This window comes from Epargyreus clarus, unplaced genomic scaffold (genome assembly GCF_041222505.1).
Source record: "Epargyreus clarus isolate Ecla_fem2 unplaced genomic scaffold, WU_Ecla_fem_2.2 ptg000034l, whole genome shotgun sequence".
Lineage (NCBI taxonomy): Eukaryota > Metazoa > Arthropoda > Insecta > Lepidoptera > Hesperiidae > Epargyreus > Epargyreus clarus.
The window spans coordinates 327,708-354,428 of NW_027332239.1; the positions used below are offsets into that span (position 1 = coordinate 327,708).

The 26,721-nt window shown below is 35.9% G+C and overlaps 2 protein-coding genes and 3 non-coding genes across 5 annotated transcripts; 2 read left to right on the plus strand and 3 right to left on the minus strand.

Moving 5' to 3' along the window:
- Window positions 1-279: 279 nt before the first annotated feature.
- On the minus strand, window positions 280-23,819 carry LOC140755892 (serine-enriched protein). The gene is made up of 11 exons (XM_073091240.1): window positions 23,210-23,819; window positions 8,377-8,533; window positions 7,812-7,974; window positions 5,787-5,920; window positions 4,654-4,813; window positions 3,715-3,859; window positions 2,918-2,995; window positions 2,530-2,647; window positions 1,770-1,936; window positions 760-834; window positions 280-504 (listed from the first exon to the last, which is right to left on the minus strand). Exons 1-11 carry the CDS (start codon window positions 23,383-23,385, stop codon window positions 402-404), a joined length of 1,476 nt encoding a protein of 491 aa, XP_072947341.1. The 5' UTR covers window positions 23,386-23,819; the 3' UTR covers window positions 280-401.
- SmE (Small ribonucleoprotein particle protein SmE) lies at window positions 6,668-7,208 on the minus strand. Its single transcript, XM_073091241.1, has one exon. It carries the CDS (start codon window positions 7,087-7,089, stop codon window positions 6,802-6,804), a length of 288 nt encoding a protein of 95 aa, XP_072947342.1. The 5' UTR covers window positions 7,090-7,208; the 3' UTR covers window positions 6,668-6,801.
- Window positions 7,667-7,738, minus strand: TRNAG-UCC (transfer RNA glycine (anticodon UCC)). The gene has a single exon. It is a non-coding gene; the product is annotated as a tRNA-Gly (tRNA).
- On the plus strand, window positions 23,125-23,196 carry TRNAE-UUC (transfer RNA glutamic acid (anticodon UUC)). Its single transcript has one exon. It is a non-coding gene; the product is annotated as a tRNA-Glu (tRNA).
- Window positions 23,820-23,953: 134 nt separating the features above from the next.
- On the plus strand, window positions 23,954-24,027 carry TRNAN-GUU (transfer RNA asparagine (anticodon GUU)). Its single transcript has one exon. It is a non-coding gene; the product is annotated as a tRNA-Asn (tRNA).
- Window positions 24,028-26,721: the final 2,694 nt, after the last annotated feature.

Genomic DNA, 26,721 nt, shown 5'->3' on the forward strand with positions numbered 1-26,721 from the left:
TTTAATTTATCCATTTTCTTACTGAGGATCGAGGCTATATTATGGCTGTTTTAGAATTACACATCAAGTATTTATAAATTTATATTGCATGATAGATGAATTACCCACGCAACAATAAAAACTAGGAATTACCCAATATTTATTGCATTCATACACAGTACTTCATGTTGCATATATTGCGCAAGTCTTAAATAAAAATACTCACAATATTTAATATTCTTAATCTGAACCGTAATATCCATTTCGAAAAGTATTCTATTAAATAAAAGGTAATACAAATACTTTTTAAATATATTTAATCAAAAATACTGGTATTAGGCACATGAAGCTGTGTTTAAAATACTGACAAAATATAATGTGTACAAGAAAACTTGTACAAAACTAAATTTGTTATTGAATATTTAATTATTCTTGTATGTAAATATCTCGTAGTCGCGTACAGTGAAGTTATAGTCAGGCGCAAGAGAGGCTGGGGACAACGAGTCGCCGTAAGAATGTAGATTACTGAAATAAAAAATACATACATTAAGTATATTTTTCTTACAAATATTGAATTACTAAAATTAATCCAATAATGAAAAAATAGGCTGTTACTATGTACACACGTAAAAAGTTATACTTGTATACGCACAAGAAATGAAACTACTACAAAACAAAAACAACAAATTATTGGTACGTATCATATTATATAATATGATACGTACCACTTAACTTTTATTCTCCTATGTCGAGTTACAGTATTAAATTCGAAATAATTACCTGTAACTGTCGGTGTTAGCGTTGCAGTTGTTAGATATAAGAAGATCAGCGCCGGCACCAAATATCGGTCCGCAACTGAAACAATAAGCGTGTTTTTGGATTCAATATAATAAAAATGTAGTTTGTAATTGAAATTTAAGAAATGTAATGTACATAAAAATAGAATTACATAAGTACATATAGTTTTATTTTACCTAATCGATCTGGCGAATGACTAGATTTACAATTGTCTAAGGGCAATAAAGTGGGTTTGATCTATTTACAATCATCGCTTAGTTGCATAGCATATTATGCCGAACACGAGCCACAGTCGATTGGCCCTTTAGTTAATGGTACACATACAATAACACTCCGAAACTTCCATAGCGTAAAGAACATTTGTTCGGTGTTGACGGAGGGAAATTTAGATAATGGAGTTTCTTGCGCCGCTTCTTTTCCATAGCGAAATACCTTCCGAAGCGGTGGTAGTTTGTTGACTTTCAAAAAGTATTCTATATGAATCAATTTTGAATATTTGAATTTGAATTTGAATAAAGATGTGGCAGAGGTGACGTCTATCAGAACGCTTAACGCCACTGTCAAATTTCTGCCTATTGACAGTGGTATTAAGCGCTGCGGTGTTCTAGTAAGAGTGTGGTAAGAGAGACATACTGTTCCGAGGCGTTCCAGCTTAGTCCTCTGGGGTAGCGGCGCATCCGTGGCCGACCTCAGGTAGGAATATCTAATCCTATCTGGGGTTGATTAGAGATGTCCATGGGCGGCAGTAGCCACTTACCATCAGGTGGACTGCATGCTCGTCTGCTACTTCAATATTATAAAAAATAAAACAAAAAAAGGTGGACTGCATGCTCATCTGCTACTCCTGTTATAAAAAACCCCGAAATTATAATTTATTTTTTTTTATGTTCGGATTCTTTAGATTCGGCTGAATTGTCTCGGTTAGTTGCAGTAAGTAAGAATAAGTGGTTTTGCACTCAGAGTGTTACGTTACGATAAAGCTGCGCACTCACTCAGGGTGGTAGCAGAGCGCGAAGGGTTTCTTGACGAGCGGGTATCTTGCGGGCGGGTCGGCCAGCGCGAACAGCAGCGCGCGCTCGGCCGCCGCGTAGCCCGCGCCCGCGCCGCCGCCCGCCCACGCCACCTCGCTGAACCCGCCGATCACCTCGCCGCGGGGCAACTGCGAATGACGGGAATTGATATTAAACGACACAAAACATAATTAGTTTTCATACTAATGTTTTACAGATGCAGTCGAGCAGTAGCCCTACCTCTTAAAAATAAATCTCAACACATATGAGTTTCTAAAACTCACACCTGTAGGGTATCTTACCACCAACATTTTCATTTGACTTTTATGAGTATATTTTCTTATAGTACCCATAGAAGTGTACGCATTGTAAAAAAATGAACTGTCTATCTAATACGGTTTAATTGATAAAGCGAAACACGCCGAAAAATAGCGAACCCAATTTATTTTGAAGTTTTTATTTTTATTTTTAGTAACTGTTACTACAGTGGCCACCATTCTACGTTCTGTAAAAAAATTAAGTGTTTATCTATTACCGTTCCAAAAATAGAGCGCTGTGACAGCAGCGGCAGATAATGGAGGCTTAGTAATAGGGTTACGTTTTTACCCTTTGAGTACGAAATCCTAAAAATTGATACCTACACGTGTATAGAGCCATACTAGCCAATATATGTGTACTGGTACGAGGATATAATGTCCAAAATATTGACACCTGTACGAATATACCACATTGTCTAATATACCTGTACGAGCAGCAACACGGGCGCCAGGCCGTCGCAGTGCGAGTGAAACGCGGCGGCGGAGAAGCCGTGCGCCGACGCGCGGAATGCCAACCGCCACGATTGCTTCGGAGTGCCACACCTGATGTAAAACCACAAGTTATAGGTAAATCTTTAATTATTGCAATGCTACTAGTAGTGCTAAGTTTTACAAATATTAAATATGTAATTGAAAAAAAGCATTACATTGAATTCCTCTATTTATGTACGGTTGGTTACATGTTTCTAGGCACAACATCAAATAGGGATATTTATAGCATATAGAAAATTAACTCTGTTTAGTAAGTGTTACTGAAAATATTTTACCTACATAATGTTAGGTAAACTAAATTTATATAAACTTAATTAATACCAGCTGTTGATGACAGATTGGAAGGCACTCTTATCCTGCTGCAGAATCACTGAACCAGCAAACATATTAACGGCCAACCTGAATAAAAAATACACATAAAGTAGTCAATATTTTTAAATGTTCCACTTAATATACTAAATATAATACTACATACTGTAAAATTTGTCAATATTGCACAGTATGCAATAGATTCATCCCGTATTAATTTCTAAGATAATTAATTTTCTGAGAAATAGGAAATTGTGCTGAAATTCATAAAATCAGTGTTATTTTTAGAAACGTTTTTAAATGGTACAGACAGCACCGAGGAATGAGGGACGGCTGCCAGAGGTGCATCATTCAGGTGAATCAATAGCTATTGACCAGTTAACTCGAGACTTCAGAAACCGGGCATCAGGCGAGTACATTTTATGGATTACATACGAGCGACTACCGACAAGTACTGAATACTGCTTTTATGAGACATAAATACATAATATGTCATAGTCGTAGAACAAAGACGGATTTGACAAAAATGCGAGATTCACCTTTTATCATATTTGGATAACATATTTGAAAAAAAATCTATGTATTTTAGTTTCCAAATTAATCAATCGGTATAACGATGGATTTAAAAAGCGTTCATAGTAAAATGACGTTTGTGAATAACTTGAAATGGCTGCCCTGTAAAGTTTGGTATTTGTTAAATCCGACTTTGTTCTAAGACTGACGAGTTTTTGTCGATGCACTGCCAGTACTGCCACACATAATATATGTGTCGAACTATAATGGGTTCTCTGCCCACGTGCAGTGCGTACCTGGGCTGCGTGCGCTGGTCGGGCGCGTGCGCGTGCGGCGCGAGCGGCGGCGCGCGCAGCAGCGCGGCGCGGCGGTAGCGCTCCAGCGACAGCTCCATCGGCACCGCGCCCGTCGGCTCCACCTCCTCCGCGAACACCGCGCTATCTGCAACACCCAGGGTATACTTGTAGAACATTGTGTTGAGGTGTGGTGCATTTAAACATTGGCAAAGTTGTATTGAAAGAAAAATCATAGGTGACGCTATAGCGTTGTTATTTTCGAAGCGATGGTGAAGGAGGGGGTTTAGACCCCGAATCAAGGGTAGGGGTTGAAGGATCCCCAAAGGCACTATTATATCACTGTAATAAATGGTGCGTCCAAATTTTGAAAGATTCCAGACTTGCCAATATTATTAGTTTTCCCATGATAGATTATTATAAATACTACTTAGTTATTTACATAAATTATTTTCATAGAACAAATTTCATAAAAAAAATAAGTTACTATTGATCTGACTTGAAATTTAACCCTAATCAATACAATTACATCATGAATACCTTTTAGAACACAAAACACGAACACAACACGTGTGCAATGTGACAACCCGCGTGGCGTAACGGTCACCATAACGTTCTAACGCGAAAAGGGTTCCGGGTTCGATCCCCGATCAGACAGATATCTGAATGACGAATTCAAATTAATGTTCTATGTCTAGGTGTTTGTGTATTCGTCTTTGTGTGTCCATGTCATCCACGATTAGGCAGACGTGCTACCTGATAGAAAGTAGACAACGCCGCCTATGGACATTTGCGAGGAGAGATAGATGAGAGGAGTGTCAATATCAATATGAGAGGAGTCGCCAATGTATCGCCGGCTTTGTATGAGAGTTCCTTTTGCACCTTTTTTGAAGAGTAGAGAGCAGTGCAGAAAGCGTCATTGTTTGAGAGTAAACGTCGTACCAATAAGCAGCAGTCGCACATGTTGCATGAGCGGCGCGAGGTGCTGACACACGCGCGCGCGCTCCTCCTCGGCCCAGTGCGCTGTGGGCTGCGTCACGCCGGCGCGCTGCTTCGCCCACGCCAGCGCGCAACGCCACACCTCCTCCTCCTCCAGGCACAGCTAAGAGAGAGTTAAAAAGTAGGCGGATTCAACTTGGAAACTAGTATAGTCCGCGCCAAACTGCTAGTCCTCTCTGAAGTTGTTGCGAGCAGGTGTAGCCATACAATTTGCTATGGCGACGCGATTCATTTTATATTCAGAGCGGACTAGCAGTTTTATGCGGACTATACGAGATCTAATGAAGTTTGTTCAAGAATGACTTGTTCAAGAATAAAAATATCATAACTGTAGAAGTGCTTCAACTGCTACATTCTGATTTTTATAGTTTTGTAAACACATACATCAGTAATGAATTTGTGTCGGTTGGTAACAGTGGACTTGAATAAAGATTATTTGGACTTATTTATATTTCTACTTGCCAAAAGATGTCGCTATAACCACTTTATATTTATTTTGTTGACTATTTATATAAATAATTAATAAATAATTCTTTAATTTAATCACTTAAGTTTTTGAAAAAAGAAATGGTATATTATTTTTAAAATATCATAAATGTACTCTTTTGTTGAATTGTAGATGTATTGCCAAATATCTTATTAATTATTATGGATAATTGTAATGAATAGTATTTTTGTTACACTTCTAAGAAAAATTATTCTGTTCAAATAATAATTATTGAGTTGAGCAATATCAAATAAAAATTTCGAGTCATACCAATATGCAATTCTTTTAGTATACCAATTTCAACTGTACTGTTAAATCATCACAAGATTGATTAATTTTTGTATAAACCCTGTATCATCATCATCATCAACCCATTACTGTCTGCTGCTGGGCACGGGTCTCCTCTCAGAAAGAGAAGGATAAGGCCATAGTCCACCGCGCTGGCCAAGTGCGTATTGGTAGACTTCACATACCTTTTTTTTTTTTTATAAATCTCTCAGGTATGCAGGTTTCCTCCCTAAACCCTGTATACTATGGGTATAATAGAAAAAAGGTACAGCTCCTAAATAAGTTAACTATGTATACTAACAAAGTCAGAAGAAATAAGCTTGATCAATGCTTCCTTAGGCAGGTTAAGGAAAGCATTGGTCTTGACGCAGTCGGCAGCATTGTCTCCGATGAAGGCTATGCAGCGCTCCATAAATGATGATGCACTTTTTCCACCTGAAATTAACATTATTGGGGATAATAATGCATGAGATAGGTTTTGTGAAATCTTTGATTTTTTATGTGCTATAATCTATAAACATGCTTCTAGATAAAAAATACAAATCCAAATGTATCATTTAGATACAACTACATGGGGATGGATCTTAGAATCTTTTCTGTCTGACATCAATATGGTGCATACTGTGGTATAACTACTGATGGTATGTGCCAACTATGTCTTTATCAAACTTAAAAGTAATTGAGCATTAAAATAATATGTGCGTAAACCACGGATATTTTTACATAAATGTAAAGAGTATGCTTATATTACTCATCATCTATTGAACAACATGGGTTAAATGTAATGTTTAACTACATAAAAATAGAACATAAATGTAACAGTGACATAAATTTATTCCAAAATTTAGTTTCTTGTACTCGGAAGCTATTTACTTCTTAATTTAAAATATGTTGTACATCAATCTTTCAATACTGTAGAGTGTAGACATAGCCTTGCTCATTAAAGTTTTTATTATATGTATGTGTGTATTTATTAACATTAAAGAGAAAACTGTGTATAAATCTTTCATTACATAGTAAATAAGAAGTACCTGGACTCGAAAGTGTTTCTACTAGATAAACCATGAATATTGTATATGCTTTGTGCTGGTGTTGTAATTATTTAAGGAGTGTTTATTTGAAACTAACGACATTACAGACTTGTTTTAGTTATTCTATCAATTAATAAAATAAAAGTCAATATGGGTAACTTAAAATTTAATGACAAAATGAACTGTAGACATAAGCGCGATAACTGCAAAGACGCACAGATGAATCCCATCACTTATTTGCTAGGAATGTTCACTTCACTTAGTTGTTACATTATAACCTACAATTTACACTGACGCGTTCGGATTTACATTTTGTATAAGCGTAATATTGTCTCCTTTCATCATAATACGCCCAATCACTTTCCGATTCTTTGTCTTCATGTGCACTTCCTCAGCATCATCCAGGACAATGTTCATGTATTCATCGAAGCCCACAATGTGTCCCTCGATCCTAAGATTCACGTTCTCATATAGCCAAATTTGCACTCTGCTCCTGTTTTGTAAATATCTGAAGATTAGGTTGATGGGTTGCACCATCACCTTTTGAACTTTCGGGGGGCCCTTGTAAGCCATATTTAGCTTATATTATCTTCGACAGAAGTAGATATACTTAAAACAAAACGCAGCCAAAGCCGGTTAATTGCAATTCGCGGGACGCGTCCGTCAAACAAAAATGGAAGCCGAAATGTCATAGACGTTCAAAATGGCGGTCTTAAATGTTACCATCTTTTAACTTACTATTACATTACACGATATTATAAAATGTAACTATTTTATTATTAAATAATACATGGTGGAAATAGTTTTTTTATACCTTAATGAAATATAAGCAACACCTCATAGTAATTACCTATTATTGTTAAACACGCTCTACTAGTGTATATAGCAACTTTAGCAACAACACCAAGACAAGAAAATAAAGTAAAATATTTTTAAAAATAAAATCGCAATCGACAGTATATTTTTTAATAATAATAACGCGAAGTCGTGAAGTTTATTAAATAATTTAAAAACTACGACTTATATATAAATAAAAGAAATAAATCACTTTTTTTTTGTTTTATAAAATATACAGACGTAATTACAATTATTTTTTCTGAAAAATTTGTAAAAAAAAATAAAAAAAGTTTTTGAAAAGGAAACAAAAGTGTGCGATGGCCGGGAATCGAACCCGGATCAACTGCTTGGAAGGCAACTATGCTGACCATTACACCACCATCGCCGTTGAAATCTGATTCGAAATAGTGTATCATATCACAAACAGTTTTAATAGATTTGTATTTCAAATAATATACCTGGTCTATCTTGAATTTCCATAGCTGCGGCAAGAAGAGTACAAGCACTTTCTACGCTCAAAGTGGATGTAACATGGTCCTCACAGGCCGCTCGGAGGTCTTCCACGCCGAGGTCAGCGGCTAGAGTCATCATTTCGAATACCCCAGAATCCTGAAGTAATAGCTGAGAAGCAGAAATGATCTTAATAAATTAACCTATCAATAAGTAGTCTTGTCATCATCCAAATTTTGTTAACCGAACGGTTAAACTTATAGTGTCTTTTTAAAGTTGTTTCTCAAGTATGAGTGTAGAACTAGTCAATGATGTGTTTTTACTATTTTATAATAATTACTTATATTACATTACAATAAGTATTTATTTATTATGCAAAATAATGTAGATGTATTAGTCTTATGTTAATTCAAAAGTATGAGCTAGATGGCAGCACTTGATGTGCGATGATGTGTAGTAATGCTACATAATACTAGATGACGTTGTAACCACGCATAACGTGCACTTGCATATGTCGAATATAATCATTGTTTTATATATAAACAATTACGATATATGTCTACTGATTTTTACCTTCCCCGTATAGACGTACTGAATAAACAGTCTGAAGGTCTCTGGTTGTACATGGGGCATTCGAATCGGTGTTGGCTGCGTACCCACAGATGGCGCCACTGTACATCCAGGAATACGACAAACTTCACCTCGTTTCGTATTTTGGAAGCTCTTGCACCTGTGACAACAACAAAAAACACGTATTTAATAACTAAAAATAATATAAAATATTATTCCATCGAATAATTACGCTTATATAGGTATCAAAATCTGGGAAGTAATGAGATATGTAATATAAGACGAAGTAAACGAAAAGGGCAATTTTTAAGAAAGTATATTTATCATAAATTCTACAAATAACAACTCAGCCTTAATTATATTTTACCCTTTAATTACTCCTAAATCTGCTAACAGTACTAATTTACCTGTTAAACTTTAAGTTTAGCTGGCGAATCTTACCGTCTCGTAAACGTAGGTAAGTCTATCGTCTGAAAATTGCTACACAACTAGAACAATTTCGTAAGCGTCTCCTTAATCGCTACGAAGTTTCCGCGCAACATTCCCTAAGTGCAACAACACCAAGTTGCAGCGGTAATTAAAAACCGATAATCTTCCTCCCGGGAATTATGAGCGGACTTTGAGCCAGGCTTTGGAGGAAAAACTTGAGTTGTCAAGTGGAGGCAACTTGTAAGTTATTCAGTGAGTTCGGCAAAGGAGATGCTATAGGCCAGAAGTTCAATTTAGTCAAATATTATTCATGAAAAAGAAACAGTGTACATATAACGTTGGTAGAGCTCTTTGTACATCAATTTTCACATCATTTGAACATTTACAATATAATTAATATAAGCACTTCGCGACAGAAGACCCCCGAATCCGATTTCCAGCCAGATCTTCGATTCCAGACTATAAATGTGAGGATTTGTCTTTGTGTGTGACAGAAATAATAAAAATGTATCGTGTATGTATAACAGAATGATTAGGTTGATAATAGCTGTATTTACGTATATTTGCAGGAATATAGGCGTTTACAGCTATTATCACAAATAAGAATCGTTTCATATGTAAATTACTTTTCCTTAATATAATTTTATGTATTAGTACGTCTACTGTATTTACTTATTCTAGTCTACCGTACCGTTTACAGTGGCGCCCTCCGTGCCTTCGCAACGGCTAAATTTATTAAACTCGCGAGCGTACAACCAATATCAAGCCAATAAATTCACATTTAAGAACTTCGTTCAGCTTTCCTTAGTTCACAAGTATTCTATTGTTCCAGGTATGATTTTTCTTGATCGAAATGGACTTTGAGAGTTATTGGCGTGTCTTTAGTAAGAATAGGGTTTGTTCTTGCAGTTGAATTCTGAGGAATTGTTTACGGCCTTCCATGTATTGTTTGCGGTTTCTACGAGTTTTCTAATTTATTTTTCAGAAATCAAATTTTCTCATTTATTACGGGAATTGCATTTAGCATGTTATGTTTTCTTATCTTATTGGTTTCTTCATTTTTGTGTTTGTGACGGTTGAATACATGGCACTGAAAATCGACAGTCCATTGTGAGATTATTTAATGGGTAGGCTAATTTATTATTTGAGTCTTTATAGCGACATTTTAATGTAATTTTAAAATTTGGGTACCGTCTTTTGTGACTAAATCTGCTACTTAATTACAAAATACAATCTTCTTTGTTGGAACAGTCTATTATAGAATAAACATTCGCCTGATTGTTCCAGATTTAACTAAGATGCCGCATTCCTCCTTCCAACGCTTTTATAACTTCGCCTTTTCAAGAACTTGTAAAAGAAAATGCTTGCCTTAAACTTCAAGAGACCACCTGTAGAGTTAAAGGTATAGCCGAATGGTCCGGCTGGCCACATGCCAACCACTACTCAATGAGTGGTTCACCAACTGAACTTAAAGAAATTGTCTAATTTTCTTTAGCCACCGCCATTAAAATCCTATAGTAGTCTTTTAAGACGATGCTTATACCTTTGATTGATCAAATTAATATCACATTTTTATAATGACTTGAGATTAATCAAAGATAAGAGGACTTGTAAGTAGATTTCTGAGTCAATGCGTTCAAGTAGGTGGTGCAGGAAGACTGCCAATAAAATCAGATTGCAAAAAAGAAAAAAGATGAGAATGATACGCCACAGAACATCTTAAGTTTCTGATGAATCTATTCTGTAACGCAGTCAGCAGTACCGTCGTAAACAAACTGTAGATAGGTACTTGAACCAATTTAATTAACAATACTAACCTAGTTATTAAGAACGAGCTTTCTTTTCTGTCACGCGTCGACGTGTTAGAAAGAATTTAATAGAACTAGGGGAGATCTAGGTTGAGCGTGCTCGAAACACGCTAGTCCGAAGGGTTGAACACGCAAAATGTGTGTATTCTCAATTAATTCATGATGAAGCAAACTATTAGCAATCAAGACGATACCGCAGTGTTCCGCGGTTAGCACACATTGGGCCGCGACAATTAATTACCTCTGGCGCTTGATTAATCCACTCTGTGGTCTGGGCCTGGCCGGGCGTAGGGGTTCTTTGGCCCAACCCCTACGCCCGGATTTTTGGTTAAAAGAGGGCAGAGTGCTTAACATTTGAAGATGGAAATTCATAATAAAGTTCAAATGGAATAAAAGTAAGACCATCATCTAACGTGAACTCGGTCTAGATGCATTGCTAAGTTGCTAATGCAATCTATCTAGGGAAGCTTAAATATATTTTTAAGTATCTACAATCAGTTCTAAAAAATCAGAAAAATCTACAATCAGTTCAGTGTAGTTTTTAAAAAGATTTTTCAGTGGCGAAAAAGCTTTTGAATTTCATTTATTTAAGCATGTTTTTGTTATATTGTCGACTAGGACGTTTTAGGTATTTGGCCAATCAATTAACTCCTGATGTCATTGATTAATGCAGGCTTCGGCGTGGACCTTTTCTGTTGCTTCGGATATTTCAGAATCACCATTAATCTTGCTTCATCCATCAACAACAGGCTTTGACACGAGAAATTACTTACCTAGATAGATATCTGTACCTACCAAATATCATTAACAACAATCCTAAACTCTGTTAGCTATATTTTTTATATATAGAAGAAGTAGTAAACGATAACAAAGCCCATCTGATGAGTAGTGACTGCTGGACATCTGTAGATTATGAAGATGCGTTACTGCCCCGGAGGACTAAGTTCGAATGGTTCGTTTAAGTTCATCTTAATACACTTTATTATGTTAGTCGTTGTGCAAAAGAAATATACATTTGTAGACATTTGCTGAATGTGTGAAATATATCCTAACCTTTTGTTATGAAATGTAGTAGCAAATAAGCAAGCAGTCCATAAGACGTGCGTCACTGCCGCCTAAGATATTTATGGTCAATATCACACAGGATTGGGTTTAGGAGCCTGAAGTCTGTCATATATGCATTGTTACTACTGGACCTAGTTGGAATGCCTTGTTCTACATAAACTGCTATTAGTCATCAGACATAGGTGCGACAGTGCTGACACCTCCTTCGTTAATCATAATTTATTTTAAAGCTACGGTAACAATGTATTCTTTAATTATTTTGCCTTCAATGCTTCCCACTAATAAGTTCCTCCTCAACTCGGTACCTTCATGCAATAGCTTGTGTTCGACGTCATTGTGAGTAACGTCAAAGCCACGAAGTTCCCGGCGTCGTAATGATGTGGCTCCTCTGCATTGTTTCTGGGTAAACGAGTTTGATCAAAACTTTGCAGGTACTATGACGCGGCTGCGGTTGTGTGTTGTCAGGTGACAGCACAAAAGAAAGGTACGGTACAAAAGAACGTGCTGCTTAGTAAGTTTATGAAAAGATTTACGACAATCAGCGATAATCAATGTAAACCATTTTTTGATTATTACAGATGATAGGCAAAAATTTGATTTTCAATAACAGGTGTTAGTATTTTTAATTTTTAATGGAACGGTGCAGATTATGTAAATTTTATTAATTTATTGTTTATTTTTTTTAAATTTTATTTCTCAGTATGTTTTATTTAATTCTAAAAAAATGTTTTCGAGCCATAAAAGTAGATCGTGACGACGTCGTTAATTATTCTTTTGAAAATTATCTTCTGTCTTTTAAACTCTGTTTTTGGTACATGTATCAAAACGGTTTGTTTTCCTCCTTCTTTTTTCCACATCTCTTTTCAACTCACTCTCGTCTAACACCTTTGGTGATTCAATTTAGAACGTTGAACAATAAATACCATACTATAAATCGGTCTAATCAAAATGATTATTCAAGCCGGGTGTCTCATTGATAGACGAGGAGGCATCGGAAGCGTTGTCACCCGAACGAAGTGCTTCACGATTAATGGATGATGGCGTCCACACCGCAATCCGCGGTGGTGAGCCTGACGTCGCGATGATTGATCGAACGTCTCCAGCGCTTACACGTAAACGTATTGGAATTGATAGAAAATCTTGCGTCTCAAACTTTTTATATCATGTCTCCAGTATGAAGTATCAAACAGCAGCTACAGCCTATTTAATATATGTCGACAGTCCTCCCTTCATAGGCCTTTTGATTTGGGAAGTCTTGAATGTACCTCTGTGATTCGACGTGAAGTGGTCGTGATAGTAGGGTAAGCTATGATATGATATATTTCAACTTCGTATAACGATGCATCTGAAATCAATTTTCTGCTTCTGTTATGTTTCTGTCCGAGTGTAGTCCTGATTACCATAGATACCTTATATGACCTCTTGATATATCTTTGCTGCATCTCACGTTGGTATTTCTATTACATTACCGTATTGGGTAGCATCGGAATTTTCCTATAATTCCAAAAGATCTGAAAGATAATCCAATACTGCGTCATTGCGGTGTTGCAGATTCCTATAAGTCATACATATTACAAGTATCTTTAACATAACATAACATACAGGAGCGCACCCTAGCAGCAATAATCACCAAGTAAACATTGCAAAACCTCAATTATTCAGGAAATTTCCGAAGCAACTACAAACAGACATCTATAATCGCCGCGACAAGCAGCCGGGTGTCGTCGCCAAGATGGATAATGCAAGAACCGCACGCCGGCGGACGTGACGACGATTAATCAAACATCTTCAGCAGATTCCATTGCCTGCATTGTCTGCGGTGTGGATAATCTGTTACACTGATCAAATTTACTCTACCGCTTTCAATGAAGGACAAAATGTATCCGCTCCGCTGGCTGGCACTGCGATGTGGTGATAAAGGAAACACAATTAATCAAGGTACCTTTCTGGAAATGATGCAGATTAACTTTACAAACATTGTGATCTATAAAGATGGGAACAACATCTTTGTTGTTCCGGCAGACAAAATAGATATCAATAAACGTGATAACTATCGAGTGCGAAAGTATTCTTTCTTTTAACCTGTAACCAGTTGTAAAATAACATTAAATTTATTGAAATAGGTTGAGCGGCTTTAGAAAGTAGCACGTAAAATATAGTGACACGAGATTTGTGTATATTGAGATGATGAATGTGATAAGATTAATAAGTACGTTAGAACATTCAACAAATGTACAATTAAGCCTTCCGAATAAACATTAAAATCCTAATTTCGCTCTTGTTTTCATAGGACTTAATAATAATTGTGTATCCCTTACATTCGCAATGTCACGGCGTCCCGATAAGCTCATGAAACAGTTCGTGATAAATCCTCATTTGCGCGGATTTTCTTCGCTGAAATTCGCAGTTGTGAAAGGATAAATAAAGTCTGATTGTAGATTGAAAATTTGTAATCCTTTTAGCCTTATCTCGTTAGTTAATTCAGTTCGCATGCTCGTTCAGTGTTGGTAGTGCAGAGCCGGTAATCTGAACTGCGTCTAGGCACATTATAATTCAACTCTATTCAGTAGTCGGCAGTCGGGCGCTAGTTGTCGGCACAAATTACACCCCACTGTTAGTAATGAATGCTCCGTATATTTTTCAGGCTCTTTCAGCTTCGATATTGAGACGTAAATGTTGATTAGTGTAATTTCGCTCCCTGAATTGCGTTGCGTTCGAGATTTTCTCGAGGAAGCTTTGAAAGGGAGCGCTTCAATGTTGTTAAAGGCGCGGATACAGAATTGAATGGAAAGAATGTATGCATCTGAATTCTTAGTAAATGTTCTTGTCATTGAGTCTTTAATTTAATTTTTACCTTATTTTTTTCTATAATTCTATAGGGCATTAATCGTTCTTATGTTTTTAAAACACAAGTCTGTAACAAATATTTTTTTGAAAATATCAAGGTATTATTTGTTCCACGTAGTTGGTCGATATGGGAGAGCAACTCTTAAGGTTTAAAAACCAGTATACAATGGCAAATATTTGACATCAAAATTTTTTGTAAAGAATCAGTTTCCGTTGCTCCAAGTATTGGAAAATTATAAAAGACAGAATTTTCTCAGTAGAAAAATAAGTAGCAGAGGTGGGAAATGAGGCGTCAGGCGCAGATTGCGCTGGGCCCGGCTCCAGCCAATTTGCGGCCATCGGCGCAGGGCGTGAAGGATCTCATAAAATATATTAGTTGCTGCAGCTTTTATGCTGCGAGTTCACGAGCAATATTTCTTTTATTAACTGCCATATGCTGAACCTAATAGTCGATTGTTATCTTAGAATGTGAGCGGTGATGCTTGAACTTAATATCTTTTGTGGACGTCTAGAAAATATTGTATTCACTATAGATAAACGTAATGTTGTTCTGAACAAAATATTGCGTATTTTTTTTATAATGTATTCTTGTTTACAATTTTCTTCGATTTAATATTTTTTAGGATCTTTCTGTTATATGGGTAATAAAAATATGGTTTTTAAATTTACCTTATAGCAAAAATCTAGTATTTATAATATTTCTAATAAAATGATTCAACGTGCTAATACTTTATCTGCTATGGAACATGGACAATCTTATAAACATAGGAACAAAAACATAACGCCGCATATATAAAACCTATAAACTAACATTAAGTCCAAACGATAGAAATCACAGAAAATATCCAGTTCACGCTCAAAAGAATCATCGAGTATTTTCCAACAACTTATTAAGATTCCCATTTCTGCGACGCCCCCTGCCCCGTGGCCGGGAAATGGTTAGGAATAGGTTAGGTTAGAATTTCATAGAAGAGCTGCAATATTGCACTTGAAATTGCGTTATTTGGTCACCGGAGAGATGAAATCTCTACGGTTTACGAGATTTTTATTGAAGCTAAAGGATCGACGGCGAAGTAAGATTTGCGAGCGGTTTCGTCGCAAAAATAGAAGTGACTTGGACAAACAAGTTTTATGCACTTCGTTTGATATTTATTTATGAGCTTTATTATTGGTTTGACTTGGATTCAAACCATTAAACATCTCTAAATAAAAAGCAACTATATTTAGTAACTTAAGTAATAAAATCCTAATAATACCAATGAACGTATGAGGGTTTTTTCATTCATTCATTCACCTTTATCTGGTTTAAAGTACCTCATTCCAAATAAATTCTAACAGAGTTGTAAGTTATTACGACAATTAAACAAATAACTACAGTATTTGCTCGGGGAGTTCGTGTGAAATAGCACTTTTTGTGAACAGTTCGGTGACGAGAAGTTATAATTGCAGTTGTGTTTGGTTTTGTCGCGTATTGTTAGACGTCTACCCACAATTCATGTTTAGTGGAATGTTGCTAGGATGGCCATGTAAGGTGATATTTTATGTCTCTGATTATATTGAATATTTTTCCACTTAAGACGTCAGCACAAGCCAGTGCGCGGTGGTAGGCTGTAAGAGTTTTGGAGGGTAGCTAGCTCGGTTCGAAATTTCGCTACAAAAAGGTTAGATATGTGACGTTATTACTCATCCTGCTTTTTTATTTTTTCGATAGTAATTATTTATTCACATATATTTTTTAACTGAAACATTTTAAAATATATTCAGTAGTTATATTTTGAAGAAGTCTTTTTTCCCTTTTCCCTCAGTACTTGATGTATTTGTTTGCGTTAATTTCAGGACTGATTTAGATCGTTTCCAACAAATAAAATTACCGCCTAGGGGATGATTACATTAATCGAAAACCACTTTTCTATTCCCGCACTGAGGGAAATTTCCATATTAGTTTTTACCAGCTGGTCACCCCAAACGAGCGGTTCGCGTGGCGACCAACTCGTAATTACGATTCATCAGTATGTTTGCTTTCCCGACACCTAGATGGCGCTGTACGTACGTGCAAGTGTTTGTAACTTTTCTCATTTATTCTGTTCTGTTACAATTCCGTTCGCATTTAACTTTATTCCCAAAACATGCGATTCTGAAGTTTCGTATTGTTCTCACGCCTTTCAGGTTTGAAGCACAATACCTGCCCGCGATAGCTTTTTGTAGTGATTTATTTAAATTGAAACATACGTACGTATTAATTTATTCTTGCGCATGACATTTTATGAAGTTAGTATTATACGTTTTTATACTCTCACGTATTTAGTAATAGTTGTACGTTTATAAATATGAACCCTAATACTACGTTATTGTGCAAATAAAGCTTAAAGATGACCTCTCAATGGAGTGGCCATTTGGGCGGCCATCCTAGGCGACAGCTTCTTAGACTTCCTACTAAAACATATAATTTGTTGTTTGAGCGACCGACTTACAAACATGTTTGATTATATTTGAAAGAAATCTGTCAACAGTCGATTGCCTATGCTTCCGTACCTACGCTGTATAGTTTGACAGTGGCTTTAACCACATTACTAAAGTCTTAGTCCTTAACTGCCTCATCATCATAAACCCATTACTGTCCCACTGCTGGGTACGGGTCTCCTCTCAGAATGAGAAGGATTAGGCCATAGTCCACCGCACTGTCCAAGTGCGTATTGGTAGACTTCACATACCCTTAAGATTTTTTTTTTTTATTATAAATCTCTCAGGTATGCAGGTTTCCTCACGATGTTTTCCTTCACCGTTTAAGCAAGTGATAATTAATTTCTAATACGCACATTAATTTGAAAATCAGAGGTGCGTGCCCTGGGATTTGAACCTCGGACCCCTCGATCGAGAGGACGTTTCTTAACCACTAGGCTATCACTGCTTTACTACTTAGTATAATTTCGCAAAATCTTAGCACACCATCTGTTATTTTCGTCTCAAGTCGTTCGTTCAGCGATTCCGCGTTAACATGCCTCATTACTCACGACATGTACAACTATAAGCGATTTATTAATTTCGCCGACGCCGGAGCCGGTAGCGGTATCGGTATATAAACATCGGGTACAACGTGGGGGATAATTAAGGACTTAATTACAGCGGGCGGAGTGGAGGGGGTGATTGATGGCGTCACGCCGAACGCTCGGCTCAGCGGAGTAGCGGTGCTAAAGCTGTGTTTAAAATTACGCGGATGTTTTAAGCGGATTGTGTTCTTGTATGATAACTCTATGAAGATTGAAATAACCCATTTAACTTGGAATACGACTATAATTGGAATACCTACTTGTGCCCTAACGAGAGATTTATCAATTTTATTATTATACTTATAACCCTTACTCTTTTGTTTTATTTTTTTTTTCAAAATGAGAAGGTTAAGATGGTTAATAATTTAATTAGAGATAAGTTTGCCACGCTTTTCAAATTAAAGTTAACTTTTAAGTGAACGTTTATTTGAGGGGCAGCTTACTCTGTTGTTTTACAAAAAATATTGACGCCTCTTTTGGCCAATCTTTTATTCTTTATTCTTTGAATGGAAGACTTTTTGCTTAAAAGCGAATGGAAGCGATAAAACGTATGATCTCAAATAGCTCTAGCAAAGAATTCGCGTTAAGTAAAAATATTTCGATTTCATTTGTATAGTTTATACATGTAGTCTAGAATCTTATTCGGAATTTAACGGATAATTGAAACATATCGTTAAGTTTACATTCAAATATAATTTATTGGTATTCGATCAGAAGCATATGAAAGTATCTTGATCACGGCTTAGGGTTTGCCGCCGCGCATAATCGACACCCCCCTTACAGACTTTACATTTCATAAAGGTTACACGGGAAGGCTGTGTTTACAGCTATGCTATTTTTAAACTCAGTTACTAGGTATATATGTACCTATATAGGTACATCGTTATAAATTAGTAACACGTGTCTGTCTGTGATTTCAAAATCGAAGTACGCAATTTTATGAGCAATGTAATGTTCCATGCAAAAATATAAGACTTAATTATATATTTTTAATTTTGTCTTTGCACTCGGGTTAATTGATTTAATATGGAACGCGGAATTCCTAGACAATCACACATTACATCATAAATTGTTCAAAAATAAGACTTAAATTCCGCAAGAAGAGCACATCACACCTTAAGACATGATGAAAATTGATTAAAAATATTAGGGCCTAAAACACACAACATGATTTTACAAGTGACATCAAAAAAGTAACTATCTTTTACATTTTTGATGAAAGACATATATTATTAAATGAATACACCTTTAAAATGTCTATACATAAATTCTTTCAGACAGGAGTACCTATTACCAAAACTCCCATAAATCAAATCTCGGACAGCATGCGCCTATTAGCAGAATCATTAAAGAATACAATACTGTCTCCAGGACCTCAAATTTTGACATCTTCTCTACTAATCTTAAGAAGATCAAGTGTACTACATTGCATTACGATTGTGACACTTCATTGTAACTGTATAGACATTATTGTGCTTCTTCAATTCAATTTTATGTTTCTTTTTTTTCCATTAACTTGCTTGTAGTCTACACCTATAATTATAGTGGCATTAAGCTAGCCCCTTATGTGTTTTGTTGTACCTTAACTGTATAAATGTTCATTATGTTGGTGTTCAATAAATAAATAAATAAATAAATAAAAATTACCAATCCATGTGTAATACATAGTGTTAAGAGAGACCGAACTCTGAAGAGAGATTAGAACATTATACGGGGAAAAGACAGCTGTGTGTACATGAACTGCGGCAAATCATTCCAAATGATCTTAGTAAAACAAACAGTTAGGTCTCTATGAATAATAGTACAAACGAGTTCTATAAAGATACGCAGCTATTTGCCAGGAGAGCACTAGAGCTTATGCAACGAGGCGAAGCATTAATAACGGGCTTTATCGCGGCAAGATTGATAGCTTGCGCGGACTTTTCGAATTAATCATCCGAGCACACAAACTTATTCAATTATGTTCCGTTAAACGTAAGCAAAAAATATTGAAAATCCCGCTTGTCATGTCGGTTTCAAACAATTTGATGGCGCTAACAGTCTATAAAGAAGAACACTATCGTCATTTACACTTAATCTTTTAAAAGGGATGCTTAGGAAATTAGTAAAATATATTCAAAATAAATATAGAAAAGGGACTTGTGTTCAATAAGACGACGTAGAACTTATCAGCACTGACAGAGCGTGATCTCTCGCCGCCAAGGGAGGAGAAATTGCTGGCTTATACAAAAAGGTAGAAAATGTTCGGTGAAAAAATGTCATAATTTTATAAATTCAGTCGTCACCTGAAATTGCCCGGGACCACAAGTTACTTTTAAAAAGTATTTCTACTCGTATATAAAATGCACATTGAGAAAAATGTGTAATTTATTTAGGCAGATAGATGTATTTGCCATCCATCTAAATTGCTTACGATACACGAGTTAAAATACATCTTTGCTAATATATGAAATAAAATCAAAGCAATTAATTTTGATATTTCTAAAGCAAGTTTGATTCATTGTTCAATCTTGTCCCTATATGTATCTATCTAACTTTATCCGCGTTAAATTCTGTACTGCAAAGTCTGTGATATTAACGTGTTTCGAAACAAGCGTGTATCATGTATGTCATACGTCAGATCTCTGTGCACTTCGTAATGCCACGAGGTTTGGTTATTAACAACAGCGCTTATCACAAGATGGATGGCGCGCCTCAACTTTTTGCATTAATCAAGCGCACAGCTGCTGCGTCTCGTGTGTGGGAGGCTTTATGCTTCGGTTAACGTTAAGGGATTAAATTGTTAACAACATAAATATAATAATTATAATGTATACCTGTATATATACATGTAGTAGTAAGGCAGGTATCCGAGGCGATCCAATTTAGTCGCCAGATGAAGAAACGCGACTGCAACCAACATTAGGTTGGACACTAATGTTAGACACAAAGCACTGTAAATACATAACCTAAATGTGCATTAAATTTACATGTATATTGTGTAGATATATACTATCTACACAATATAGGAATTAATCGTTTTTTCCTTAGAATCCAAAAGTTTTCCAAAGTAAAACATTGATAATACTGCTTTGTAACAAAAGATTATAAAGAATGAATGAATACTTATCTAAATGTACTAACCTATAGACTGGAATCTTCACAAACACTACTTTTGTAATAAATTTTTATATATCCACTTAGATGGGTATGACTTTTTGTTACTTCAATAATAACTCGAAGTCCCACAAGTGATAGAGGCGTAGTCGCAATATTTTACTGAAATAACTACTCAACAAACTAACAGTGGTATTGCGTAAAAAATAGCACTCACAACTCACGGTAATAAATAATAAGATGTAATAAAAAGGGGAAGGTCTGAAGAAGTAACCTCATACATCAGGTCGCTTTGAAACTAGCCGCGGCGTTACGAGTTATATTCCCAATTTCTTTACAAATACGAAACTTTCTTAACATTCTTTACAAGAAGAATCTTCTTAGTAACTTAGCGGATTCTTTGTGAAATCGAAGTTATAGTCGCTAATGTTTATGAGTTTGGGATGTCCAGTAGCTAATGTTTGTGAGTATCACTTGTCACATGACAATACGCGTTTTTATTTCTTTTGGGTAAACTAAATATCTCTTCCAGGATTTTTGGCGCGAAAGTGAATAAGCCTGAATAAGGCTTTGGCGACGCTCGGCCGAGTGATTTGAACATTGGAAGACGGAGACAGCTATGTATCTAGAATAATCTAGATATTGGTTCGTTAACTTTTACTCTTTCTTTATTTTGTTATCTTTGTGTTATTTAATTATGTAATTTAAATCTAAAATATTTATGTTAAATACTTTTTGGTGTAATAAGTAGATAGATACCTACTTAAAGAAATAAATACGTCAAATTCAAATGACACTTATTCAAAATTTATTCTCATCTGTTTTTGAACGTCAACAATCGACCATCGATCTTTACTTTTTTATATTTTGAATTTCCCCGTTTTTAAACGTACATCAACTTGACATTGGCAAAATGGTCATAAGACCGAGAAGCCATCGCAAAAACAAAAAAAAAAAAAAAAAAATCGACCATCGCTTCGAAAGGTTTACAATATGGTGGAGAAGGGGCGTGAGAAACCATAGATACAATGTGGGAAACATAAGTCTGTGTAAGAAACTCCACATTATTCGTCACAATGAACTTTTCCAAGATTTGAGATTTTCCGAACAGGAGAAAACTATTTAATTAATTCATGTCTTTCAAAGAGAATAATGGAAGCTGTCAATCTCGGGCTGTCACATTTCCCAAACAATTCCGTATTTCCAGTGACCACATGGCGCGAACAAGGGCGCCATTTTCATGCAAATTTGTTCGCGGCGTTTTTTGCGTCTCCCATCTTTGGCAGGTTTAGGACGATCGGAATAATTTTCTCGGGCCCCCAACGCGTGGACAATGGGTATCGGGTCTTCATATTAGCATTAGCATGACTGCATGGCATATTGAATTCTTTTGTTGGACAGTCTGCGTTCGAATATAAATCGTATCCGCCAATCTAACTTCAGAGTGGAAGTCGGTAAGTAGCTGTTCATTGCAATATACTTAATTATACTTCCTAGTAGTATAATATTGACGTAATACGTACAAAGTCTTTGATTTGAAATGAACTCGTTTTTAACCGTCTAACTCAAGGCGTTTATTGTTTAAAACTAATCTATGGTTAAAAATGATATTTGGGTGGCTTTTCTCTATATACTTACCTATCTATTTAGTAAATTAAGTAGAAAAGTATGCGTGGGTACAGTTTTGTATTTGCTACTAACTAAATTTGCTTGTTGTATATTCGGTAATGAGACTAGATAATGTGTAGTTATTATACCGTGATTCGGGAAGCATCTAATAATACAAGTTAATATAGAACTGAATGTATATAGTTTTTCTTTTGTAATGCATACTATTATAATACCATCGTTACCTAGTACGACATCTATCGGCGGTTTTATAACTATAGTTGCACCATCTTCCCGATAGATGGCGTGACACGTCACAATAATTCGAACTAATAACATGCAAAAACTTAAAACACAAATTACGGAAATGTGACGATGAATATTTAATTAGAATAATTACTTTCAGATCATTAGGGAACTCGCTTCATCGGGCAAATTATGAGTATTTCGCGTCGCGGGCGTTAAATTCATTTGCATCTGAAACAGAGATGTTGAATTTATGTGCATTCATGGAGGCGCGTAATTTCTTTACTCGGCAAAGTTTATGCTCGGTTACCTAATTGGGCATTACTCGAAATTTTCATATTTAACTACGAAATGGTTTTGAAATTTAGTAATTAGTCGCTCCTTATTCTTTGCTCTGGTTATTTATAAAATTTTAGTATATATTTACATTCGCGATTACCAAGAATATCTACGTTATTAAAGTATAAGGTAAATATATTTTAGTACGTATTTAGATGTACATAATAATTATTATGTAATGATGTATTATATACCAAACAATAAAATAAATTAATGTATTCGGTAAACAGCACATTATATACAAATATTTCACAGTAATTTGTATCTCCCGTATGGTCTAGTGGCTAGGATACCTGGCTTTCACCCAGGAGGCTCGGGTTCGATTCCCGGTACGGGAAACTTTTTTTTTACCTGGCAATGAGTATTATTTTGTGAGCGTAAACTTTTTCTTCAGCAGATCCAAGTATGAACACTATATCAGCAGAGTCGATGTCTTCGGAAAGGCGTTGGAGATCTCTGAGCAAGGCAGGTAAGCCCGCTCGCTCGACGGACGCCGTACAACAGGTACCAGTCACTCTATTTGCCATTTTTTTTATTAATAACACTTCAAAACATCTAAATCATTCTCAGATTATGTTACTAATTGTAAAAAATCATCTACTTTTGTTGATACACAGTTAGAATTTATCACTTATCGATGATAACAAAAGTTATTTAATGACACAAACAGAAACACTAAATGTTTTATGTCTTTTCGCATTAAAACTTGAAGTAATATCACTGTCACGGTAAAGTTAGCATTTAATACACTTAATTTGAGAGTATTTCATTTAAACTGACTGAACTTTAATTCAGTAAAGCTTAGAAATAAGCTAAGCTGTCAACATAACCTCAATGCGCGGCTTAAAATCTCGAATAACTTTGACGATGCACTGTTTTCCAACTACAAACTGTGTAAAGGTTTTTGTAAAGATTAAATGGTGATTGTGTTGTCTGAGTTCCATTTTAGCCTCTGTGTCTGCGGTTCTATGAGAGTACGAAGAAAACAGGTTTACGTTTTGCTCAGGTAGATCGCTTCTATTCATATATCTATCTTTGTCGTACGATATTTGTCTTCGAAGGGAACTGTTACATATTTTCGCTGTCTTTCGCAACGCCTCCGTGGCGCAATCGGCTAGCGCGTTCGGCTGTTAACCGAAAGGTTGGTGGTTCGAGCCCACCCGGGGGCGATAATTTTAATTTTTTACTAATTTTTCATTTTATTTTCACGTTTTTTTCTCCAAATTACGTACCTTTAAAGATAAGAAAATTTTATACGGTATCGGTAAGTATCGGTCATCATATATTTATTTTAGCAGTCCACACTTCAAAAACCAACGTCCAATCGCCTACTTGAAGCAGAGTGGAATTTCTAAAATGCATGGAATAAATTGCGAACGTCCCTACGAACTGAGTTAACTCGTAACGAGTCCATATTGTGATCGTGTGTTCTGTATTTTGCAATCAGAATGCGTTTCAAATCTAACCGTCGCTGTATCGGTTGTAATTCCTGCTGAAATCCACTGAACATTTGAGTTTAGATAGCAATGTTCTTGCACATACGATAAGCACATTAATAAATACCGTCTTTCAATCTATAAGTTCTAAACTCTAACCCGTTGTCCATAAAACTGATTTTATTTCATGGTGATCTGAAATATAATTGAGAATTACAATGTAGTATCCTTCTTCCCACTCGTCGGCATCGCGATTGTTTAGCCTTTTAAAAATAAAAAAGTTTAAAGACCACTGACACTGCGTATGACAGTGACACTATATTGACAGCTACCTCACTTCTTTTTCGCGCTTCCAAGGCATCGTGATACTATTTTTTCAAAGTTTTGTTAAACGTGTATAGTGAAGCAAAGCTAGTGAAAAAATGAAGAAAATGGAAACTAGGAATGAAGAATCACGTCTGCGTAGTTGTAGTCGCAGTAGCAGGAATTTACGAAGCAATTCTTCGGATTGGACACCGGTTCAGAGGTTATGTACGAATTACTTACCAGGTATGTAAGAAAATAATGCATTATTCACATTTTACAGTATGTGTGCACGACTATAAAAATGCCTAAATAACTAACATATGCTCAGAAAGAAACTATATTGTTCGAAAAACTTTCTCGTAACTCGTAACTTCATAACTATTCATGCACGCCAATCTCGCTGTTGCACATTACAGACACCAAACGGTGCTCATATTCGCCATTAACCGTAAGATGCTTGCATTTTTATGCATATAATTTAGCAATTAATGGTCCAAATATAAAATGCACCCGAGCCATTGAGTACGAGATACTCGTTGCGTCGCTTTGTCGACACTAAATGTTTCCCATGTTCACCATTAAGCACGAGATGCTGGCCCTAACATTTATATGTGGCAAATGTTCAAATATTCAAAGAGTCACAACCGTCGAGTACGAGATACTCCTAGTGGTACTTTGTTGACACTAAACGGTTCACTCATTCGCCATTGAGTACGAGATACTCGCGCTAACATTTCTATGTGGCAAGTGGTCGAATATACAAAGCATCAGAACTGTCGAGTACGAGATACTCCAAGTGTTACTTTGTTGACACTAAACATTTCACTCATTCGCCATTGAGTACGAGATACCTGCACTAATACTTATATGTGGCAAATGGCTTGAATGCTTCCATCACTAGCTATTGCACTAACAATACACAGTATAAAGCATGAATGATTTATAAGCACCAAGCTAGAGCTGCTACAACACAGGGTTATGCCAACCCTGTTATACCAACTCTGACAAAATAATTTTCAGAACCAGCTATAATTTCAGGAATCATTCATGCAGTTATTGCAAATAGCAAAACATATTTGTAACTTTATGACAAAACAGTGTCCTAACAGAAATGGAAAATATTATGTCAACATACTGGGACAACGAGTGAATACAATAATATCATCAGAGTTCTCTAAAATTGGGAGGTATGTGTGATGCAACTGGATGAATGACATATTCCAATGAGAACTGAGGAAATCAACCTGGTACATTTTGATGCTCTTCTCAGAATAACACTTTAACTAATGTGCTACCTATAAAGGTCATAATAGGTAATTTATGCTCCACCACAATACACACGATAAAAATATGTGCAATACATGGTGGAGAACAGAAAATAGGAATCATCACATTGCTGGTGTGCTAACCCAAAACAAATATAACCCCGTGCATATAAGAATCTTATCAGGATTCACCGCACAGCATGATGCTCATGAGCTCATGTAACGGAATCATACTGAAGACATTGAAACTCACTTAGCTGCATTACAAATGATAGAAGACTACCTATCTTATCAGAAAACAATGTCTAAAATAGACATTTGTGATATAAATGTTTTATGCAGCACCCCGTTCCCAATTTGAAATTGGTTGAGATTGGTCGTTCCACACAAATCAATTGTGTTATATGATATTAAAATTTAATATATGGCGTCAAGATAAAAATCTTACAACATTGATGACAAAATTATTTTTGTATACTAGTTAATCCAATGCTCGATCTCAAATGGTAATAGATGTGCTCTTCACATTATCACATACACACTGGTGTATATACATGACAACTGTTTCATGTTAACCTGAAATAGAACATAAGGCATGCTCTCTCAAAAGAACCACCTCAGGAGGACAATGATTAAGCAAACAAGACTCCGGCTTATTGATACTGACACATATCTGTCCAATATATTTTTAGTCACATGAAGAAAGAATACTATAAGTATCTCATATATTGGATCCAGCGTCTGAAGTCCTAGCTTTGATAGTAGCATTCTGTGTTAATACCTCAACACAATTGAGCAGAGTTCATTGATTTGTTATGGATACTCTATAGTTCCTACTCAATTTCAGCTGTTTTAT